General features: G+C 61.1%; 1 protein-coding gene across 1 annotated transcript; it reads left to right on the forward strand.

Moving 5' to 3' along the window:
- The first annotated feature begins 440 nt into the window (after positions 1-440).
- KIF3C (kinesin family member 3C) lies at positions 441-17,788 on the forward strand. Its single transcript, XM_058801911.1, is given in 9 exon segments — positions 441-1,853; positions 9,729-9,830; positions 10,781-10,903; positions 10,986-11,104; positions 13,578-13,694; positions 15,304-15,412; positions 16,272-16,430; positions 16,432-16,451; positions 17,695-17,788. Coding segments are annotated over 9 exon segments (2,256 nt in total).
- The last annotated feature ends 3,568 nt before the right edge of the window (positions 17,789-21,356 follow it).

A 21,356-nucleotide genomic window follows, 5' to 3' on the forward strand; every position in this document is an offset into this window, starting at 1 on the left:
CCCCACCGCAGCGCTCCCCCTGATCCCGCATCCCGCACCCCGGGCTCGGCACAAAGGCCGCACTACAGCTCCCGGCGTGCCCGGGGGGGGCCGGCGCCGCTCCCGCCCGCGCCTGCGGGTGCTCGGCCGCGGGAGCGCGCTCGGGGGGCGCGGGCGCGGGCGCGGGAGCGCGCACCAATCGCGGCGCGGCCGCGCCCCGCGCCGGCCCGCCCCGGCCGCCCCATCCCCGCACCGGGCGGGGCGCAGCGGCCGCGCTGCCATGAGCGAGCGCCCGGCGGGGCCGCCCCGCCGCGCCCCGGCCGCCCGCGCCCCGCGCCGCGCCCGCGCCCGCTCCGCCCCGGCCCCGGCCCCGGCCCCGGCCTCGGCCCCGGGGATGCCGCGGGGGCGGCGCGGCTGAGCCCCCCAGCCCCGCTGCGCCGCCGGCCCCGCCCGCCGCCGCCATGGCCGGTAAGCCCCGCAGCGGCTGCGAGGCGCTCCGGGTGGTGGCCCGGTGCCGGCCCATGAGCCGGCGGGAGGAGGCGGCGGGATACGAGCGCGTCCTGGAGCTGGACGTGAAGCTGGGCCAGGTGAGCATCCGCAACCCCCGCGCCGCCCCCGGGGAGCTGCCCAAGACCTTCACCTTCGACGCCGTGTACGACGCCAGCTCCAAGCAGGCCGACCTCTACGATGAGACGGTGCGGCCGCTCATCGACTCGGTGCTGCAGGGCTTCAACGGCACCGTCTTCGCCTACGGGCAGACCGGCACCGGCAAGACCTACACCATGCAGGGCGCCTGGGCGGAGCCCGAGAAGCGCGGCATCATCCCCAGCGCCTTCGAGCACATCTTCACCCACATCTCCCGCTCGCAGAACCAGCAGTACCTGGTGAGGGCCTCGTACCTGGAGATCTACCAGGAGGAGATCAGGGACCTCCTCGCCAAGGACCAGAGCAAGAAACTGGAGCTGAAGGAGAACCCCGAGACCGGGGTGTACATCAAGGACCTCTCCTCCTTCGTGACCAAGAACGTCAAGGAGATCGAGCACGTGATGAACCTGGGCAGCCAGACGCGCTCGGTGGGCAGCACCAACATGAACGAGCACAGCTCGCGCTCGCACGCCATCTTCCTCATCACCATCGAGTGCAGCGAGACGGGGCCGGACGGCGAGGAGCACATCCGCGTGGGCAAGCTCAACCTCGTGGACCTGGCCGGCAGCGAGCGCCAGAACAAAATGGGGGCCCAGGGAGAGCGCCCCAAGGAGGCCTCCAAGATCAACCTCTCCCTCTCGGCCCTGGGCAACGTCATCTCGGCGCTGGTGGACGGGCGGAGCACGCACATCCCCTACCGGGACTCCAAGCTCACCCGCCTGCTGCAGGACTCCCTCGGGGGCAACGCCAAGACAATCATGGTGGCCACCTTGGGCCCGGCCTCGCACAGCTACGACGAGAGCCTCTCCACCCTCAGGTTCGCCAACAGGGCCAAGAACATCAAGAACAAGCCGCGGGTGAACGAGGACCCCAAGGACACCTTGCTGCGGGAGTTCCAGGAGGAGATCGTGCGGCTGAAAGCCCAGCTGGAGAAACGCGGGATGCTGGGCAAGAAGAGGAGGAGGAGCAGCCGGAGGAAGAAAGCGGTGGATGGAGAGGGCACCGTGGACAATGAAGGGGAGGATGAGAATGAGGATGGCCTGGAGAAGACCATGGAGAATTACTTGAAGGAGCAGAAGGAGAGGCTGGAAGAGGAGAAAGCCGCTATCCAGGATGACCACAGCCTGGTGAGTGAGGAGAAGCAGAAGCTGCTCCAGGAGAAGGAGAAGATGATTGAGGACCTGCGGAAGGAGCAGGAGGCCACGGAGCTGCTGGCCATCAAGTACAAGGTTCGTGTTGCCAGGCATGGTGACAAACGGGGCCGGGGTGCCTGCTGTGCCCCCAGCCCCTGGTGTGGATGGGAATGGACCCCAAGCAGGGAGCCTGAGGGAGGTGCCCGCCCTCCCAAGTGAGGTGACCAGGCAGGGTCCCCAAGGGCAGCCCTGGGCTCTGGTGTGGGGCTGGGCTGGGGTGGCCCTCAGACCTGCGTGGGGACACTGTGGGGACCTGCAGAGAGTGGCAGGGAAGGGCCACGGGGGAGAGGGTCACTGTGGCACGAGCGTGCTGTGCTCAGCTCTTGTCCCCTCCAGCACAACAAAGCAGCTGTGTGGGCAGGGAGTGAGGAGAGTGATGCTGCAGATTTGTCCCTGGTGGCCTCGGGAGCGAGCCCGGGGCTGGGCTGGGGACACGGGGCAGCTGCCCCCAGTTCTGAACAGCCCCTGGCTCCCAGTGGGCTCTGTGGGGATGGGCAGGGCCTGGCAGCTCTGCAGGGACCCACATCCCCACCCCAAATCCTTCCTGGCACCCCAAGCCAGAGCAGGGTGCGTGGGGGCACCGCTGCTGGCTCAGGGATGCTCAGGGGTTTGGTGCTGAGGGTGAGAGGGGCCACAGCAGCCCCAGCTGGGCCGGGGTCTGGGGCTGCACCTCCCCCTGCCCCAGCCCTGCTCCTGTCCCCACTGCTGGGGGGTCCTGACCTCTCCTCCCTGCCCACGGTGGCCGTGGGGCCGGGATCCCCGGTGGGGAGGGAGCCCCCTGACCCTTGGCATCACGCTCAGCACAGCCCCGCTGGCACAGCCCTGCTGGCCCAGATGCAGGGACTGTGCTGGAGCCCAGGCAGGGAGGGACCCTCTGGGGTGGGACATGCCCAGGGTGCCAGGGCTGGGCAGGGGTCTGGACCCTCTCCCATGGCCAGGGTGGTGTTTATTGCAGCCCCAGGGACACATGGCTGTGCCCAGGGATGTGTGATTGTGCCCAGGGTGGTGTTTTGGCCGTGCCCAGGGATGTGTGGTTGTGCCCAGGGATGTGTGATTGTGCCCAGGGATGTGTGATCAGGCCCAGGGTGGTGTTTTGGCCGTGCCCAGGGATGTGTGATTGTGCCCAGGGATGTGTGATTGTGCCCAGGGTGGTGTTTTAGCTGTGCCCAGGGATGTGTGGTTGTGCCCAGGGTGATGTTTTGGCCGTGCCCAGACATGTGTGGTTGTGCCCAGGGATGTGTGATTGTGCCCAGGGATGTGTGATCATGCCCAGGGTGGTGTTTTGGCTGTGCCCAGGGATGTGTGGTTGTGCCCAGGGATGTGTGATTGTGCCCAGGGTGGTGTTTTGGCTGTGCCCAGGGATGTGTGGTGGTGCCCAGGGATGTGTGGTTGTGCCCAGGGATGTGTGATTGTGCCCAGGGTGGTGTTTTGGCCGTGCCCAGGGATGTGTGATTGTGCCCAGGGTGGTGTTTTGGCTGTGCCCAGGGATGTGTGCCCATGCCTGGATGCCTGCACAGAGAGCGTGGGATCGCACTGGGACGTGCCCCTGGGGCAGAGCCGTGGGCTGCTGGCTGGCACGGCGGGTATCCCGTGACAAGCGTCCCGTGCCAAGGGTGCTGGCACAGCAGGATGCCTGGCACAGGCACAGGGGTCTCTGCAGCCGTCCCCTGTCACAGTGGGGTGCAGGCTGCGGGGTGCAGGCTGCCTGGGCTGGCAGCTGTCCTGCCCAGTGTCCCTGTGTGGCTCAGCAGGGCTGGCTCAGGGCCACCGTGTGTCCTGGAGCTGCTGAGTAACCAGGCAGGGCTGCAGGAGAGGTGACACCGTGTCCCTTTTGGTGGCCTTTGGGGCTGCTCTGCACACGGGGACCCTCTGGCCACGGGGGTACAGCGCAGTGACAGCAGAGAGGTGTCACCTCAGTGAGCACCAAGGGGCACAGCCTCCTGTGGCACTCACCCCAATGGGCGCTGCAGGGACACTGGGTGGCCTCAGGGTGCTCCTGGGCAGCTTTGCCACACCGTGGGGCTGGGCAAGGAGCCCCTGGCTCTGTGATGACCGTGGCAAAGACAGCTGAGGTGACGGGGGGACACGGGGTGCCCCCCACACCCACGGGTGACACACTGCACCCTGTGTTATTGTCACACTCGTGGGTGTGGGCTCTGCCTCTGCCACCCAGCTGGGACATGTGGGACACGGAGCTCGGAGAGGTGGGGTCAGCCTGCCCCAGCAGATGTGATTGTGGGGGCCCAGATGTGCATTGGGCACCCAGATGTGCTCCTAGGTGCCCTTTTGTGCTCCTGGGTGCCCAGATGTGCTCCTAGGTGCCCTTATGTGATTCTGGGTGCCCAGATGTGATTCTGGGTACCCTTATGTGCTCCAGGGGGTCCAGATGTGGTCCTGGATGTGCTCCTAGGTGCCCTTATGTCCTCCTGGGTGCCCTTATGTGCTCCTGGGTGCCCAGATGTGGTCCTGGATGTGCTCCTGGGTGCCCAGATGTGCCTCTGGGTGCCCAGATGTGCTCCTAGGTGCCCTTATGTGCTCCTAGGTGCCCTTATGTGCTCCTGGGTGCCCTTATGTACTCCTGGGTTCTCTTATGTGCTCCTGGGTGCCCAGATGTGCTCCTGGGTGCCCAGATGTGCTCCTAGGTGCCCTTATGTGCTCCTGGGTGCCCAGATGTGCTCCTGGGTGCCCAGATGTACTCTGGCTGCCCCTGTGTGCTCCTGGGTGCCCAGATGTGCTCTGGGTGCCCAGCTGTGCTCTGGGTGCCCAGCTGTGTGCCCAGGCAGAGGGGCTGTGCCACAGAGGAGCTGCCTATGGGCTGTGGGTGTTGCCAAGGGCTGTGCCAGGGGCTGAGGCCGAGGTCAGCGGGAGGGAAAGCGCTGGGAAGTTCTCTGGGTGCCGGAAATGAGTTCCTGGGAGAGGCTTAGTGCCAAAGGAGATTGGGAGCCTCTTCCTTAGAGGGAATGAATGCCCTGGCAGGGAGGAGGAAACAGTGGCACTGAGAAACCCCTTAATCTGCGAGAGGCGGTGTCAGCCCTGTGGGAGGGGGGCTGGCTGGGGCACCCACGGCTGTGGGGGTGTCCCCTGGGGGCTGCTGGCATGGCTGTGGGGTGTCCCCTGGGTTCCCCCAGAACCCACAATGCACCCCCTGGAGCCGGAAGGGGAAAAATGGGGGGAAAACCATGGAAACAGAGCCTTGCCCCAGGCAGGTTGGCCTCTGGTTTGCCAGAGCCCTCACTCTGTGCACAGCACCCCCATGGAGACCCCTGCCCAGGGACATGTGGCAGCAGCACCGTGATCACTGTGTGACCCCCAGAGCTGGCGCCACCCTTGGGGTGGCCTGGTGGCCCCTCTGTCCCTCAGTGGCCATGGCAGTGGGGAGGGGGCCAGGCCCTGTGAGGAGCAGGGCCCTGGATCTGGGGGGACAGAGGGACACAAGGGCAGGTGCCTTGGGGTGAGGGTGGCCACGTGCTGGTGGCAGAGGGGACATTGCAGAGATGGCCACGTGCTGGTGGCAGAGGGGACATTGCAGAGATGGCCACGTGCTGGTGGCAGAGGGGACATTGCAGAGATGGCCATGTGCTGGTGGCAGAGGGGACATTGCAGAGACGGTGGCTGAGCTGTCTCTGTGGCTGGGACAGTGATTTTTGAAGCTGTGTGAGGTGTCCTGGGGACATCTGGGTCTGTCCCTGCTGACACCCCTGAGGTGCAGCCGTGGGGGCACAGGGTGTCCCTCCGTTTGTCCCTCATGGACGCCCTGACACGGGAGCCAGGCTGTAGGGCATGGATACACACACATGGTGTGCGCACAGACACACAAATACACACACAGTGTGCACATGGACACACACAGAGACATTGTGCTCACACACAGTCTGCACACAGACACACAGTGTGCACACACACAGACACACACACATACAAACAGTGTGCACATGGGCACACACACAGAGTGTGCACATAGTGTGCACACACAGAGACACACAGTGTGCACACACACAGACACACACACATACAAACAGTGTACATATGGACACACACAGAGTGTGCACATAGTGTGCACACACACAGACACACACACATACACACAGTGTGCATATGGACACACACAGAGTGTGCACATAGACAGTGTGCACACACACAGACACACACACATACAAACAGTGTGCACATGGACACACACAGAGTGTGCACATAGTGTGCACACACACAGACACACACACACAAACAGTGTGCATATGGACACACACAGAGTGTGCACATAGACAGTGTGCACACACACAGTCTGCACATAGTGTGCACACACACACAAACAGTGTGCACACAGACACACACAGTGTGCACATAGACAGTGTGCACACACACAGACACACACACACACACACAGTGTGCACATGGGCACACACACAGTGTGCACACACACAGTCTGCACACACACAGTGTGCACACACAGACACACACACACATACAAACAGTGTGCATATGGACACACACAGAGTGTGCACATAGACACACAGTGTGCACACACACAGACACACACACACATACAAACAGTGTGCATATGGACACACACAGGGTGTGCACATAGACAGTGTGCACACACAGAGACACACACACATACACACAGTGTGCACATGTGCACACACACAGTCTGCACATAGTGCGCACACACACAGTCTGCACACACAGTGTGCACACACACAGACACACAGACATACAGTGTGCACACACACTGTGTGAACATAGACACACAGAGTGTGCACACACACAGTGTGTACACAGACACACCGAGTGTGAACACACAGGTACACGCACATACACACCCTGTGTGCACAGTGTGAACATACACACACACACAGTGTGCACATATATACACACAGAGTGTGCACATAAACACAAGTACACAGTGTGCTCACACACACAGAGTGTGTGCACATAAACACAAGTACACAGTGTGCTCACACACACACAGTGTGTGCACATAAACACAAGTACACAGTGTGCTCACACACACACAGTGTGTGCACATAAACACAAGTACACAGTGTGCTCACACACACACACAGTGTGTGCACATAAACACAAGTACACAGTGTGCTCACACACACAGAGTGTGTGCACATAAACACAAGTACACAGTGTGCTCACACACACACACACAGTGTGCACATATATACACACAGAGTGTGCACATAAACACAAGTACACAGTGTGCTCACACACACAGAGTGTGTGCACATAAACACAAGTACACAGTGTGCTCACACACACACAGTGTGTGCACATAAACACAAGTACACAGTGTGCTCACACACACACACAGTGTGTGCACATAAACACAAGTACACAGTGTGCTCACACACACAGAGTGTGTGCACATAAACACAAGTACACAGTGTGCTCACACACACACACACAGACACAGTGTGGACATACACAGACACACAGTGTGCACATAGACACAAACACACACACAGCATGCACACAGACACACACAGTGTGCACATACACATGGTTGCCCACACACATGGTGCACACACAGAGACATTGCACACACACAGTGTGCACATAGACACAAATACACAGAGTGCACACACGCAGACACACACGGTGTACACACACACAGTGTGCACACACACACGAGTGCACACACACAGTGTGCACATACATGCACACAAACAGTGTGCACACAGTGTGCATGTACACAGTCTGCACATACACACAGTGTGCACACACAGAGATAGCGTGCACATACACACACAGGCACAATGTGCACATGCAGTGTGTACACACACATGCACACACACATGCACACACACGTGATATGCAGATACACAGTATGCACACACACACACTGTGTGCATACACACAAACACACGCATGATGCACACACAGTGTGCACATACACACAGACACACAGAGTGCACACACACAGTGGGCACATACACAGAGTGCACACACACACATACACACACATGGTGTGCAGATACACAGTGTGCACACAGACACAGTGTGCATACACACACAGTGTGCACACACATACATGGTGTGCACATACATACAGAGTGTGCATGTACACATAGACACAGCGTGCATACACACAAATACACACACATGGTGCACACACACACCGTGTGCACATACACACACACGGAGTGTGTGCACATACACATCGACTCAGTGCACACACACAAATGCACACACATGGTGTGCACATGCACACTGTGCACACACACACACACACACATACACAGTGTGTACGTACACGCACACACACAAACATGGTGTGCACAGACACCCGGTGCTCCCACACGTACCCATGTGTGTGTGAATGTGTTCAGCCTGGCACAGGATGTGCTCCCTGTGTGTGTGTAATTTGCATTTCTGTTTGCACAGCCCCTGGGTGTGTATTTCAGTGTTTCAGTTTTCAGTTAACTTCTATGTGCACAGCCCCTGGGTGTGTTTATGTGTGTGTTTGTGTGTGTGTGCATTTATGTGTGCACAGCCCCTGCATGTATGTATTTGTGTATGTTTGTATGTGTTTATTTGTGATTTTGTGTGTATTTATGTGTGTGCACAGCCTCGTTTCTGTGTGCACAGCCCCATTTTGGTGTGTATTTGTATGTATTTGTGTATGTTTATGTGTGTGTTTGTGCATTTCTGTGTGCCGGCCCGGTGGGGCGGGGTCCAGCCCACAGCTGCTGCCCATCCCAGCCCATCCCATCCCATCCCATCCCATCCCAGCCCATCCCATCCCATCCCATCCCTGTCCATCCCAGCCCATGAATCCCATCCCATCCCTGTCCATCCCAGCCCATCCCATCCCATGAATCCCATCCCATCCCATCCCATCCCTGTCCATCCCATCCCATCCCATCCCATCCCATCCCATCCCATCCCATCCCATCCCATCCCATCCCATCCCATCCCATCCCATCCCATCCCATCCCATCCCTGTCCACCCCATCCCATCCCATCCCTGCCCATCCCACCCCATCCCTGCCCATCCCTGCCCACCCTGCAGTGCCAGCTGTGCCAGGGCAGCCCTTTCCAGGTGGGAATTGTTCCCATGTCCAATCCAGTCCTGCCCAGCCTCCTCCCCATCAGCAGGGATCCGAGCAGAGGGGCCCTGGATGCTCCCACATCCCTGAGAGCAGGGCTGGGGACAGGGAGCAGGGATGGGGACAGGGATGGGAACAGGGATCAGGGATAGGGATCAGGGATCAGGGATCAGGGCTGGGGACAGGGAGCAGGGCTGGGACAGGGATCATGGATGGGGACAGGGATCATGGATGGGGACAGGGATCAGGGATAGGCTCAGGGATCAGGGATCAGAGATCATGGATCAGGGCTGGAGACAGGGATCAAGGATGGGAGCAGGGATGAGAACAGGGATCAGGGATGGGCGTGACCATTAGGGATTAGGGATGGGCATGGGACAGGGATCAGAGATCAGGGATGGGGACTGGGATCAGGGATGGGGACAGGGATCAGAGATCAGGGATGGGGACACAGATCAGGGATGGGGACAGGGATCAGAGATCAGGGCTGGGGACAGTGATCAGGGGTGAGGACAGGGATCAGAGATGGGGGTGACCACCAGGGATGGGGACAGGGGTCAAGGATGGGAACAGGGATCAGGGATGGGAGCATGGATCAAGGCTGGGGACAGGGATGAGGGATCAGGGATGAGAACAGGGATCAGGGATGGGGGTGACCACCAGGGATGGGGACAGGGATCAGAGCTGGGGACAGGGATCAGGGATAGGGATCAGGGATCAGAGATCATGGATCAGGGCTGGGGACAGGGATCAGGGCTGGGGGTCACACCCAGTGAGGGTGGCATGGGGCAAAGCCCTCAGGCAGGGGTGGGGATGGCAGCCTGACCCCCTGCCCTGTCCCTGTCCCCTGCAGGCCATGGAGAGCAAGCTGCTGATCGGGGGCAGGACCATCGTGGACCACACCAACGAGCAGCAGAAGATGCTGGAGCTGAGGCGGCAGGAGATCGCGGAGCAGGTACCAGGGGGGTGACAGGGATGTCCTGGGGTGTCCTGGGGGTGACAGAGCTGTCCTGGGCTGTCCTGGGCCTGTCCTGGGCTGTCCTGGGGCTGTCCTGGGCTGTCCTGGGCCTGTCCTGGGGCTGTCCTGGGGCTGTCCTGGGGGTGACAGAGCTGTCCTGGGCTGTCCTGGTGTATCCTGGGGCTGTCCTGGGGCTGTCCTGGGGTGTCCTGTGTGTCCTGGTGTGTCCTGGTGTGTCCTGGGCGGTCCTGGGGCTCTCCTGGGGTTGTCCTGGGCTGTCCTGGGGCTGTCCTGAGGGTGTCCTGGGGTGTCCTGGGGGTGACAGAGCTGTCCTGGGCTGTCCTGGTGTGTCCTGGGCTGTCCTGGGCCTGTCCTGGGCTGTCCTGGGGCTGTCCTGGGCTGTCCTGGGCCTGTCCTGGGGCTGTCCTGGGGCTGTCCTGGGGGTGACAGAGCTGTCCTGGGCTGTCCTGGTGTATCCTGGGGCTGTCCTGGGGCTGTCCTGGGGTGTCCTGTGTGTCCTGGTGTGTCCTGGTGTGTCCTGGGCGGTCCTGGGGCTCTCCTGGGGTTGTCCTGGGCTGTCCTGGGGCTGTCCTGAGGGTGTCCTGGGGTGTCCTGGGGGTGACAGAGCTGTCCTGGGCTGTCCTGGTGTGTCCTGGGCTGTCCTGGGGCTGTCCTGGGGGTGTCCTGGGGGTGTCCAGAGCTGTCCTGGGGCTGTCCTGGGGCTGTCCTGGGGGTGACAGAGCTGTCCTGGGCTGTCCTGGGGCTGTCCTGGGGCTGTCCTGGGCCTGTCCTGGTGTGTCCTGGGGCTGTCCTGGGGCTGTCCTGGGGCTGTCCAGAGCTGTCCTGGGGTGTCCTGGGCTGTCCTGGGCTGTCCAGAGCTGTCCAGGGCTGTCCTGGTGTGTCCTCCCCGTGCCCATCCCGGTCCCAGCCGTGTCCCTGCCCCGCAGAAACGCCGGGAGCGGGAGATGCAGCAGGAGATGCTGCTGAGGGACGAGGAGACCATGGAGCTGCGCGAGACCTACACGTCCCTGCAGCAGGAGGTGGAGATCAAAACCAAGAAGCTGAAGAAGGTGAGAGCGTGGTGCCAGGTGGGCACAGGGAGCGGGAGGCCCCTCCCTGGGGACGGGGCTGAGGTGCTGTGTCCCCTCCCAGCTCTATGCCAAGCTGCAGGCCGTGAAGGCCGAGATCCAGGACCAGCACGACGAGTACATCCGCGTGCGCCAGGACCTGGAGGAGGCCCAGAACGAGCAGACCCGGGAGCTGAAGCTCAAGTAGGTGTTGGGGTGTTGGTCAGGGCCTTGGGGGGCTCCTGGACCTGGTGGTCGTGGAGAAATGGGTGTGCAGAGCAGGTTTGGGTTGCTCAGAGCAGAGATGGGGGGCTCAGAGCAGGGCTGGGGGACTCAGAGCAGGGTTAGGGGGCTCAGAGCAGGGTTGGGGGGCTCAGAGCAAGGTTGGGGGGCTCAGAGCAGGGTTGGGGGGCTCAAAGCAGGGTTGGGGGGCTCAGAGCAGGATTTGGGGGCTCAGAGCAGGGTTGGGGTGTTAGAGCAGAGATGGGGGGCTCAGAGCAGGATTTGGGGGCTCAGAGCGGGGCTGGGGGGCTCAGAGCAGGATTTGGGGGCTCAGAGCAGGGTTGGGGTGTTAGAGCAGAGATGGGGGGCTCAGAGCAGGGCTGAGTGGCTCAGAGCAGAGATGGGGGGCTCAGAGCAGGGTTGGGGGGTCAGAGCAGGACTCAGGAGCTCAGAGCAGGGATGGTGTGTTGGAGCAGGTTTGGGGTGCTCAAAGTAGGGCTCAGGGGCTCAGACTAGGGCTGAGGGGTGCTCAGAGCAGGGTTGGGGGCTCAGAGGAGGGCTGGGGGGCTCAGAGCAGAGTTGGGGTGTTAGAGCAGGGTTGGGGGGCTCAGAGCAGGGTTTGGGGGGCTCAGAGGAGGGTTTGGGGGAATCAGAGCAGGTTTGGGGTGCTCAGAGCAGGGTTGGGGTGCTCAAAGTAGGGTTGGGGGATTCAGAGCAGGGTTGGGGGGCTCAGAGCAGGGCTGGGGTGTTAGAACAAGGCTCAGGAGCTCAGAGCAGAGATGGGGGACTCAGAGCTGGGCTGGGGTGCTCAGAGCAGGATTGGGGGGGCTCAGAGCAGGATTGGGATGCTCAGAGCAGGATTGGGGAGCTCAGAGGAGGGTTTGGGGTGCTCAGAGCAGGATTGGGGGGGCTCAGAGCAGGATTGGGATGCTCAGAGCAGGTTTGGGGTGCTCAGAGCAGGATTGGGGAGCTCAGAGGAGGGTTTGGGGTGCTCAGAGCAGGATTGGGGGTGCTCAGAGCAGGGTTGGGGAGCTCAGAGGAGGGTTTGGGGTGCTCAGAGCAGGATTGGGGGGGCTCAGAGCAGGATTGGGATGCTCAGAGCAGGTTTGGGGTGCTCAGAGCAGGGCTGGGGAGCTCAGAGGCTCAGAGTGGGTGCGGAACTGGAGGGATTGACCTCACCCAGAGACAGGGACAGCTGAGCCCTGCCCAGGTGTCAGAGGTGGCACAAGCTGTGGCACTGGGGGCAGCAGCACAGGGGGCATCCAAGAGTTGCCAAGAAAGGGGGAAAACCAGGAAATGTTCCAGCACAAACCCTGGCTGTGGCTGAGCCCCGAGGGCACCTGGTGACTGCTCTGGCCACCACAGTGTCCTTGGAGGGACAGCAGCTCTGGGCACTCGGGGTGGCCCCATCTCCCTGGAGCTCCTGGCTCCCTCCTGGCAGAGTTTTCCCCTCCTGGCTCTCTCCTGGCAGAGTTTTCCCTCCCTGGAGCCTCTCTCAGCTGCAGCTCTGCTGCCCCCGGGGTTTGTTCTCACTTCAAACACTCCTCTCTCTCTCAGCTCTGTAACCCCCCAGCTATTTACAAGCACTGCAGCGTTTGCAGGGTGAAACAATCTCACTACAAACTGAATTTCCTCTCCAGCTTTGCCCCTTCTCTCCTCCACCACAGCTCCCTGATGCAGCTCCTTGCCTGTGCCCGTGTTCACAGGGGTTCTTGGATAAGGGCAGAGACGAGGCTCTGACTCCATGTTCCAGAAGGCTGATTTATTATTTTATGATACATATTACATTAAAACTATACTAAAAGAATAGAAGAAATTATTTCATCAGAAGGCTGGCTAAGAATAAAATAGAAAAGAATGATAACAAAGGTTTGTGGCTCGGGCTCTCTGTCTGAGCCAGCTGGCTGTGATTGGCCATGAATTAGAAACAACTACATGAAACCAATCACAGATGCAGCTGTTGCATTCCACAGCAGCAGATAATCAGTGTTTACATTTTGTTCCTGAGGCCTCTCAGCTTCTCAAGAGGAAAAATCCTGAAGAAAGGATTTTTCATAAAAGATGTCTGCGACACTTGCCTTAAAACAGTTTTTGACAGCTGCTCCACTTCCCAAAAACCATAGGAGAAAAGATTCCCCCTGGGGTCCCTTGGCATTGCTGAGCTTCCCTTGATTTTCAGGCTGGGCAGTGAGAGCAGGCGTGGCAGGAGAGGAGGGAAAGGTCCTGGTGCTGCCTGGAGCCCCAGAGCTCCCCTGGTTCTCTCTGATGCCCGTCCTCTCCTGCCTCTCCCTTTCCACGGCTGCGTCTGCTCCTTCAGCCTCTCCCCTCCATCGCATTTCCATCCTCCGGATGTTTCTGTGTCTCCTTCTCTTCCTGCCTTTCCCCTCCCTCTGTGCCTGGTTTCTGTCTCCTGTCATTTAACCCCTTCCTCTCCTGCTCCTGCTCCATCCCTCAGGTATTTGATCATCGAGAATTTCATCCCTCCCGAGGAGAAGAACAAGATCATGAACCGCCTGTACTTCGATGGCGACGAGGAGCAGTGGAAATTCCAGCCGCTGGTTCCTGCTGGAGGGTGCGTCCCTGTGGCCCTGTCCTTGTCCCTGTGGCCCTGTCCCTGTCCCTGTGTCCTTGTGTCCCTGTCCCTGTGGCCCTGTCCTTGTCCCTGTGTCCTTGTGTCCCTGTCCCTGTGTCCTTGTGTCCCTGTCCCTGTGGCCCTGTCCTTGTCCCTGTGGCCCTGTCCCTGTCCCTGTGTCCTTGTGTCCCTGTCCCTGTGGCCCTGTCCTTGTGTCCCTGTGTCCCTATCCCTGTCCCCGTGTCCTTGTGTCCCTGTCCTTGTGTCCCTGTCCTTGTGTCCCTGTGGCCCTGTCCTTGTCCCTGTGGCCCTGTCCCTGTGGCCCTGTGGCCCTGTCCTTGTCCCTGTGTCCCTATCCCTGTCCCCAGGATATGTCCCTGTGTCCCTGTGTCCCTATCCCTGTCCCCAGGGTATGTCCCTGTGTCCCTGTGTCCCTCTGTCCCTGTCCCTGTCCCCAGGGCACAGTCCCTGTGTCCCTGTCCTCAGGGTACAGTCCCTGTCCTTGTCCCTGTGTCCCTGTCCTCAGGGTACAGTCCCTGTGTCCCCATCCCTGTCTCCAGGCCACAGTCCCTGTGTCCCTGTCCCTATCCTTGTCCCCAGGGTACAGTCCCTGTATCTCTGTCCCTGTCCCCAGGGTATGTCCCTATGTCCCTGTCCCCATCCCTGTCCCTGGGGCACAGTCCCTGTGTCCCTGTCCCTGCCAATGCACAGGAGTGGCCCCAGGGCTGGGTGACTCCTGTAGGTGCCCATGGGTGTGAATCCCCCCAAGCCCAGCCCTGGTGTGAATCCCCCCAAGCCCACCCTCAGTGTGAATCCCCCCAAGCCCACCCTCAGTGTGAATCCCCCCAAGCCCACTCCTCAGTGTGAATCCCCCCAAGCCCACTCCTCAGTGTGAATCCCCCCAAGCCCACCCTCAGTGTGAATCCTGTCCAAGCCCACCCTCAGTGTGAATCCTGTCCAAGCCCACTCCTCAGTGTGAATCCCCCCAAGCCCACCCTCAGTGTGAATCCCTCCAAGCCCACTCCTCAGTGTGAATCCCCCCAAGCCCACTCCTCAGTGTGAATCCCCCCAAGCCCACTCCTCAGTGTGAATCCCTCCAAGCCCACTCCTCAGTGTGAATCCCCCCAAGCCCACTCCTCAGTGTGAATCCCCCCAAGCCCACTCCTCAGTGTGAATCCCCCCGAGCCCATCCCTCAGTGTGAATCCCCCCAAGCCCACCCCTCAGTGTGAATCCTGTCCAAGCCCACTCCTCAGTGTGAATCCCCCCAAGCCCACTCCTCAGTGTGAATCCCCCCAAGCCCACTCCTCAGTGTGAATCCTGTCCAAGCCCAGCCCTCAGTGTGAATCCTGTCCAAGCCCACTCCTCAGTGTGAATCCCCCCGAGCCCAGCCCTCAGTGTGAATCCCCCCAAGCCCACTCCTCAGTGTGAATCCCCCCAAGCCCACTCCTCAGTGTGAATCCCTCCAAGCCCACCCTCAGTGTGAATCCTGTCCAAGCCCACCCCTCAGTGTGAATCCCCCCAAGCCCACCCTCAGTGTGAATCCCCCCAAGCCCAGCCCCTGGTGGTCCCTGGGGCTCTGTTGGTCACATCCCCCTCCGTGTGCCCCAGGAGCAGCTCCCAGATGAAGCGGCGCCCGACCTCGGCCGTGGGCTACAAGAGGCCCATCAGCCACTACGCCAGGGTGGCCATGGCCAGGAGATCCCACCCCCGCTTCAGGGTACGCCGGGGACAGCGGGGTGGGCAGGGGTGGGGAGGGAATGGGGTAATGGAGGGTGGGGAGGGATGGATGGATGGATCCATGGATGGATGATGGATGGATCCATGGATGGATGGATGGATGGATGGATGGATGGATGGAGGGATGGATGATGGATGGATGGATGGATGGATGGATGGATGGATGGATGGATGGATGTGTATGAATGTATGGATGGTTGGATGGATGTGTATGAATGTATGGATGGTTGGGTGTATGGATGGAGGTGATTGGAGAGCCAGAGGTGGATGGATGAAGGCAATGGTGACTGGATGGATGGATGGACATGGATGGATAGGGATGGAAATGGATGGATGGATGGATGGATGTGGGGATGGATGGGTGGATGGACTTGGATGGATGTAGATGGATGTGTGGATGGAGATATATGTATGTATGGATGAATGGATCCATCGATGGTTCCATGGATGGATCCATGGGTGTGTGGATGGATGTGTATGATTGTGTGGATGGGTGGGTAGATGGATGGAGGTGATTGGAGAGCTGGAGGTGGATGGATGGCAGATGGTGACCGGATGGGTGGAGGGATGGATAACACTGGAAGGGAAGATGGAGTAAACAAGCTCACAAGGATCTGGGAGACACCGATCCAAGCTCCCAGCTTTATCCTCCCAGCTCCAGTCCTGGAGCTCCTGGCTCCCATGCCATTGGAGAGAACATCCCTGGGACAGGCTGGGAGAGCCAGAGCAGAGCCTTGAGCCCCCAGCCCAGTGCCAGGGCAGCCAGGAGAGGATCCCGCTGCCCCGGAGCCGTGTCCTCCCCACGGTGACTCCCTCCCGTGTTGGCTGTCCCCGGGCAGGCTGAGAACATCATGTTCCTGGAGCTGGACCTGTCCCCCCCGGCCATCTTCGAGTTCGAGCGCAGCCGGGACCCCGCGGCCGAGCAGGACCCGCGGGCGCTGCACCTGGAGCGCCTGATGCACCTGGACAGCCTCCTGCAGCGGCCCGCGGCCGCCCGGCGTGCGCAAATCCCGCTCCTGGTGCGTGACAGCCCCGCGGGGGACACGGCTGGGACAGAGCGGGGACAGGGACACGGCTGGGGGGGCACAGGGACAGGGCTGGGGGGCACAGGGACACGGCTGGGACAGAGGGGGGCACAGGGACACGGCTGGGGGGCACAGGGACACGGCTGGGACAGAGGGGGGCACAGGGACAGGGCTGGGGGGCACAGGGACACGGCTGGGACAGAGCGGGGACAGGGACACGGCTGGAACAGCTGGGGGGGACAGGGACACAGCTGGGGGGCACAGGGACATGGCTGTGGGGCACAGGGACACGGCTGGGACAGAGGGGGGCACAGGGACACGGCTGGGGGGCACAGGGACAGGGCTGGGGGGGACAGGGACAGGGCTGGGACAGCTGGGGGGGACAGGGACACGGCTGGGGGGCACAGGGACACGGTTGGGACAGCTGGGGGGGGACAGGGACACGGCTGGGACAGGCAGAGCTGTCCCATCGGGGCTGAGCCTGCCCGGGAGTGCTCGCTGTGCTCAGACATTTGAATGCTCCTGAGGCTGTGCAGGAGGGACCTGGAGCTGCTGGAGAGAGCCCAGAGGAGCCCCCAGAGCTGCTCCAGGGCTGGCAGAGCTGGGGGTGCTCACCTGGAGAGGAGAGGGCTCCAGGGGGAGGTCAGAGCCCCTGGCAGGGCCTGAAGGGGCTCCAGGAGAGCTGCAGAGGGACTGGGGACAAGGCCTGGAGGGACAGGAGCCAGGGAATGGCTCCCACTGCCAGAGGGCAGGGCTGGATGGGATCCTGGGAATGAGGAATTGTTCCCTGGCAGGGTGGGCAGGCCCTGGCACAGGGTGCCCACCCTGGATCCCTGGCAGTGCCCAAGGCCAGGCTGGACACTGGAACACCCTGGGACAGTGGGAGGTGTCCCTGCCATGGCTAGGGTGGCACTTGGACGAATTGTAAGATCTCTCCAACCCAAACCAATCCCTGATATCCCGATATCCCAGACCCAAGGTATCCTCCCACCCAGCCAGGGCTGCCCTTTGGTGCTGCCAGCGCATCAAACGCCCAGGGAAAGGGCTGGATTGTGGGCAGGGTGGGAAGGCACGGCAGGACAGCATCCCCAGAGTGTCTCTGTGTCCCCAGGTGCCCGAGGACAGCATCCCCAGAGTGTCTCTGTGTCCCCAGGTGCCAGAGGACAGCATCCCCAGAGTGTCTCTGTGTCCCCAGGTGCCCGAGGACAGCATCCCCAGAGTGTCTCTGTGTCCCCAGGTGCCAGACGCCGCGGTCGCTGCCGTCCTCCACCACCCACGTGTCCCTGGCCTCCAGCTCCCCGTGCGCCGCCCCTCTGCCGGCCCAGGAGTGACCGCCCGGACCCTCGAACCGGACTGAGCCCCCCAGGGCCGAGGGGGGCCCGACCCGCGGCCCCATCTCGTCCTTGTCCTCAGCTACTTTGTGTGTGTGTGTGGAGACACGAACGGCCCCGGCCAGGGCGGCTGCCCCTCCCTCCTCCCCTCCCTCCCTCCCTCCCTCCTCCCTCCTCCTCTCCCTCCCTCCCTCCTCCCCTCCCTCTCCTCCCTCCTTCTCTCCCTCCGCCCCCCCCCCGATCCGGATCTGTCACTTTATTTATTTAACCTATTTATTTATGGAGCGGAGGCAGGATTTGTGCTCGGACTGATGGACATTCAGGCTGGCAGTGGGCACCGTGCTGGATTTGCCCAGCTCCCAGCCCTGCCCACGCTGCCTGGCACGGGGACACCACCCTGGCACAGGGCTGGGCACGGGGACACCACCCTGGCACAGGGCTGGGCATAGTGACAGCACCAGGACACTGCTCCATCCCGGCTGCCCTAACCCCTGTGCTGGCTTTGCTGTGCTGGATCCCAGGGAATTTGGAGATTTCTGCGTGGATTGGGAGACTTTGTGGTGGCAGTGCCTTGTCAGAGTCCCCCTGAGGGACTCCCCAGCCTGCATCGACTCTGGTGGCAGCAGGGACACCTCGCCCACTGTGGGCACGGCTGGCACAGCTCCATCCCCAGGGCTTGCAGAGTCACCAGGCCAAGTCACCCAAAGGCCACAGGGCTTTGTCCAGCTGTGCCACGCTCTGGGGACGCCCTGGGGACACTGGAGACAGCCCCACCGAGGCTCCCATCGCTGACTGTGGGTGTGCAGCTCCTGACACAGCCAGAGGTGGAAATCTGGAAATCTCCACCCCCTTCCAGAGGCTCCATCTGCAGCTGAAGGGACAGGGAAATGTGGGACAGGGAGGTGACACCCAGGGCAGCGATGGCATCGCTGTCCCCTGGACAATGGCACACGGAGGTCACCTCTGTCACCTCCTGGTTGGGACAAACTGCCTGGTGGGGTGTGGAGGACTGGATTGGCGTGGTGATGGGTGAGAGGGGGAAGCCAGGAGGGCTCTGGGGGTTGAATCCTGCCCAGCAGCTGCAGGGACAGCACTTGGTGTCCTGCACGGCTCTCAGGGGGAGGGAAGCTGGTGGGGCAGCTCTGGTGTCCCTGGGATGGTGGTGTGGGGACATCCCTGTGATGGATGAGATCCCTGTGGATGAGGAGGTGACCCCTGGCTCTCCTGGCTCAGCCAAGGGCAGGTCAGGGAGGATTGCAGGTAGGAAATGTCCTCTGGAAACAGAGAATTCCTGCACAGGGTGGTGAGGCTGGAAGGGACCTGGAGCAGTTACTCAGGGACGTGGCCAGGTGGGTTTGGAACCCCCCAGGGAAGGAGACTCCAGCACTGTTGTGGGCAGGCTGCTCTTTGCTGGTGGCCTGGTCCCTGCTCCCCTCAGTGCTCCTGCACTCAGGACAGGTGAGGGAGGGCGAGGGAGCAAAGCACAGGTATGGAATGGGGACACCCAGAGGGAAGCAGGAGCTGGGCAGAGCTCAGCTCCCTCAGCAGCCGTGTCCCATCCACACGTGGCTGTGCTGGGCCATCCACTGCCCTTCCCAGCTGGCCTGACACATCCCTGCACTGCCCAGGGATCCTCTCCCCTTCCATCTAACCCTGCCCTGCCTGGAGCTCTCCACCACTGCCCTCTGCTCCTGCCTTCCCTCTCCATCTGTGCCCCATAACAAACACCCTGCTCTGTGCCCCATAACACCCTGCTCTGTGCCCCATAACAAACACCCTGTTCTGTGCCCCATAACACCCTTTCTGTGCCCCATAACACCCTGCTCTGTGCCCCATAACAAACACCCTGCTCTGTGCCCCATAACACCCTGTTCTGTGCCCCATAACAAACACCCTGCTCTGTGCCCCATAACACCCTGCTCTGTGCCCCATAACAAACACCCTGCTCTGTGCCCCATAACACCCTGTTGTATCCTTCCAGAACCTTTGTCCCTTCTCCCCCAGCCTGGCACCTTGCTCTGAGGACTGAGCTCCCTCCCCTGGCAGCAGCCATGCCCAGCCTGGCAGGAGGGAGCAGGGGAAGGTGTTGGAGGAGTCCTTTCCATGCTGTGGGGTCAGGGCTGGCCACAGGTGCCCCCACAGCCAGGGGTGTCCCAGGGCATCCCCCAGAGCGAGCTGGCCCTGGGACACCATCCCAGCCCTGGGCACAGTGGAAGGTGTCCCTGTCACAGCAGGGGTGGCACTGGGTGAGCTTTAAAGTCCCTTCCAGCCCAGACCGGTCCGGGATTCTCTGATTCTGGAACACAGTGGCTGGGAGAGCTGGTTTGTTATTTAATTTCCTGGAAAGCATCTGGAAGTTGGGGTCAGGAAGCACAGACTCAGAACGAGGAGAAGCTTGGGGGGCTGCGGGAATAGAATTTCCTCCCTTCCTTGTTTTCCAGGATCAGCAGCTCATGGAGCCCCAAAGTGATGAACCAGAGACCTTCCCTGGCCTCTGTTCTCACCCAGGGTGTGGGAAACAACTCAGGAGCTGAGGGTGTCCTCATCCCCGGGCCATGGAGCATCCCAGGAAGGGTGGCTGTGCCCAGGAAGGGTGGCTGTGTTCATGGAGGATTCCTCCAGAAGCCTTTCCAGCAGAACTGTGGTCACAGTGGGATCCTCTGGAAACCTTTCCAGCAGAGCTGTGATCATGGTGGGATCCTCTGGAATTCCTTCCAGCAGAGCTGTGGCCATGGTGGGATCCTCTGGAAACCTTTCCAGCAGAGCTGTGATCATGGTGGGATCCTCTGGAATTCCTTCCAGCAGAGCTGTGGCCATGGTGGGATCCTCTGGAATTCCAGCAGAGCTGTGATCACAGTGGGATCCTCTGGAATTCCAGCAGAGCTGTGGCCATGGTGGGATCCTCTGGAAATCCAGCAGAGCTGTGGTCACGGTGGGATCCTCTGGAATTCCAGCAGAGCTGTGGCCATGGTGGGATCCTCTGGAATTCCAGCAGAGCTGTGGCCATGGTGGGATCCTCTGGAATTCCATCAGAGCTGTGGCCATGGTGGGATCCTCTGGAATTCCATCAGAGCTGTGGTCACGGTGGGATCCTCTGGAATTCCAGCAGAGCTGTGGCCATGGTGGGATCCTCTGGAATTCCAGCAGAGTTGTGACCACAGAGGGATCCTCTGGAATTCCAGCAGAGCTGTGGCCATGGTGGGATCCTCTGGAAATCCATCAGAGCTGTGGTCACGGTGGGATCCTCTGGAATTCCAGCAGAGCTGTGGCCATGGTGGGATCCTCTGGAATTCCAGCAGAGTTGTGACCACAGAGGGATCCTCTGGAATTCCAGCAGAGCTGTGATCATGGTGGGATCCTCTGGAGCCCTTCCAGCAGAGCACAGGGTGGGAATCGCCATCGCAGGGTTGGGATGAGGCACTTCCAGCACCAAGAGCCGCTCCCGAGCCCTCCCTGCTCCTCGGGAGCTGTCCCAGCCCAGCCCGGCAGCGCGGGGAGCGCTCGGGCCGTCGGTGCCGCTCGCTGTCCGTGTGTCCCGCTGTCCGTGTGTCCCAGCGGGGCCGGGGGC

The sequence above is a fragment of the Ammospiza caudacuta genome, chromosome 3, assembly GCF_027887145.1.
Source record: "Ammospiza caudacuta isolate bAmmCau1 chromosome 3, bAmmCau1.pri, whole genome shotgun sequence".
Classification (NCBI taxonomy): Eukaryota; Metazoa; Chordata; class Aves; order Passeriformes; family Passerellidae; genus Ammospiza; species Ammospiza caudacuta.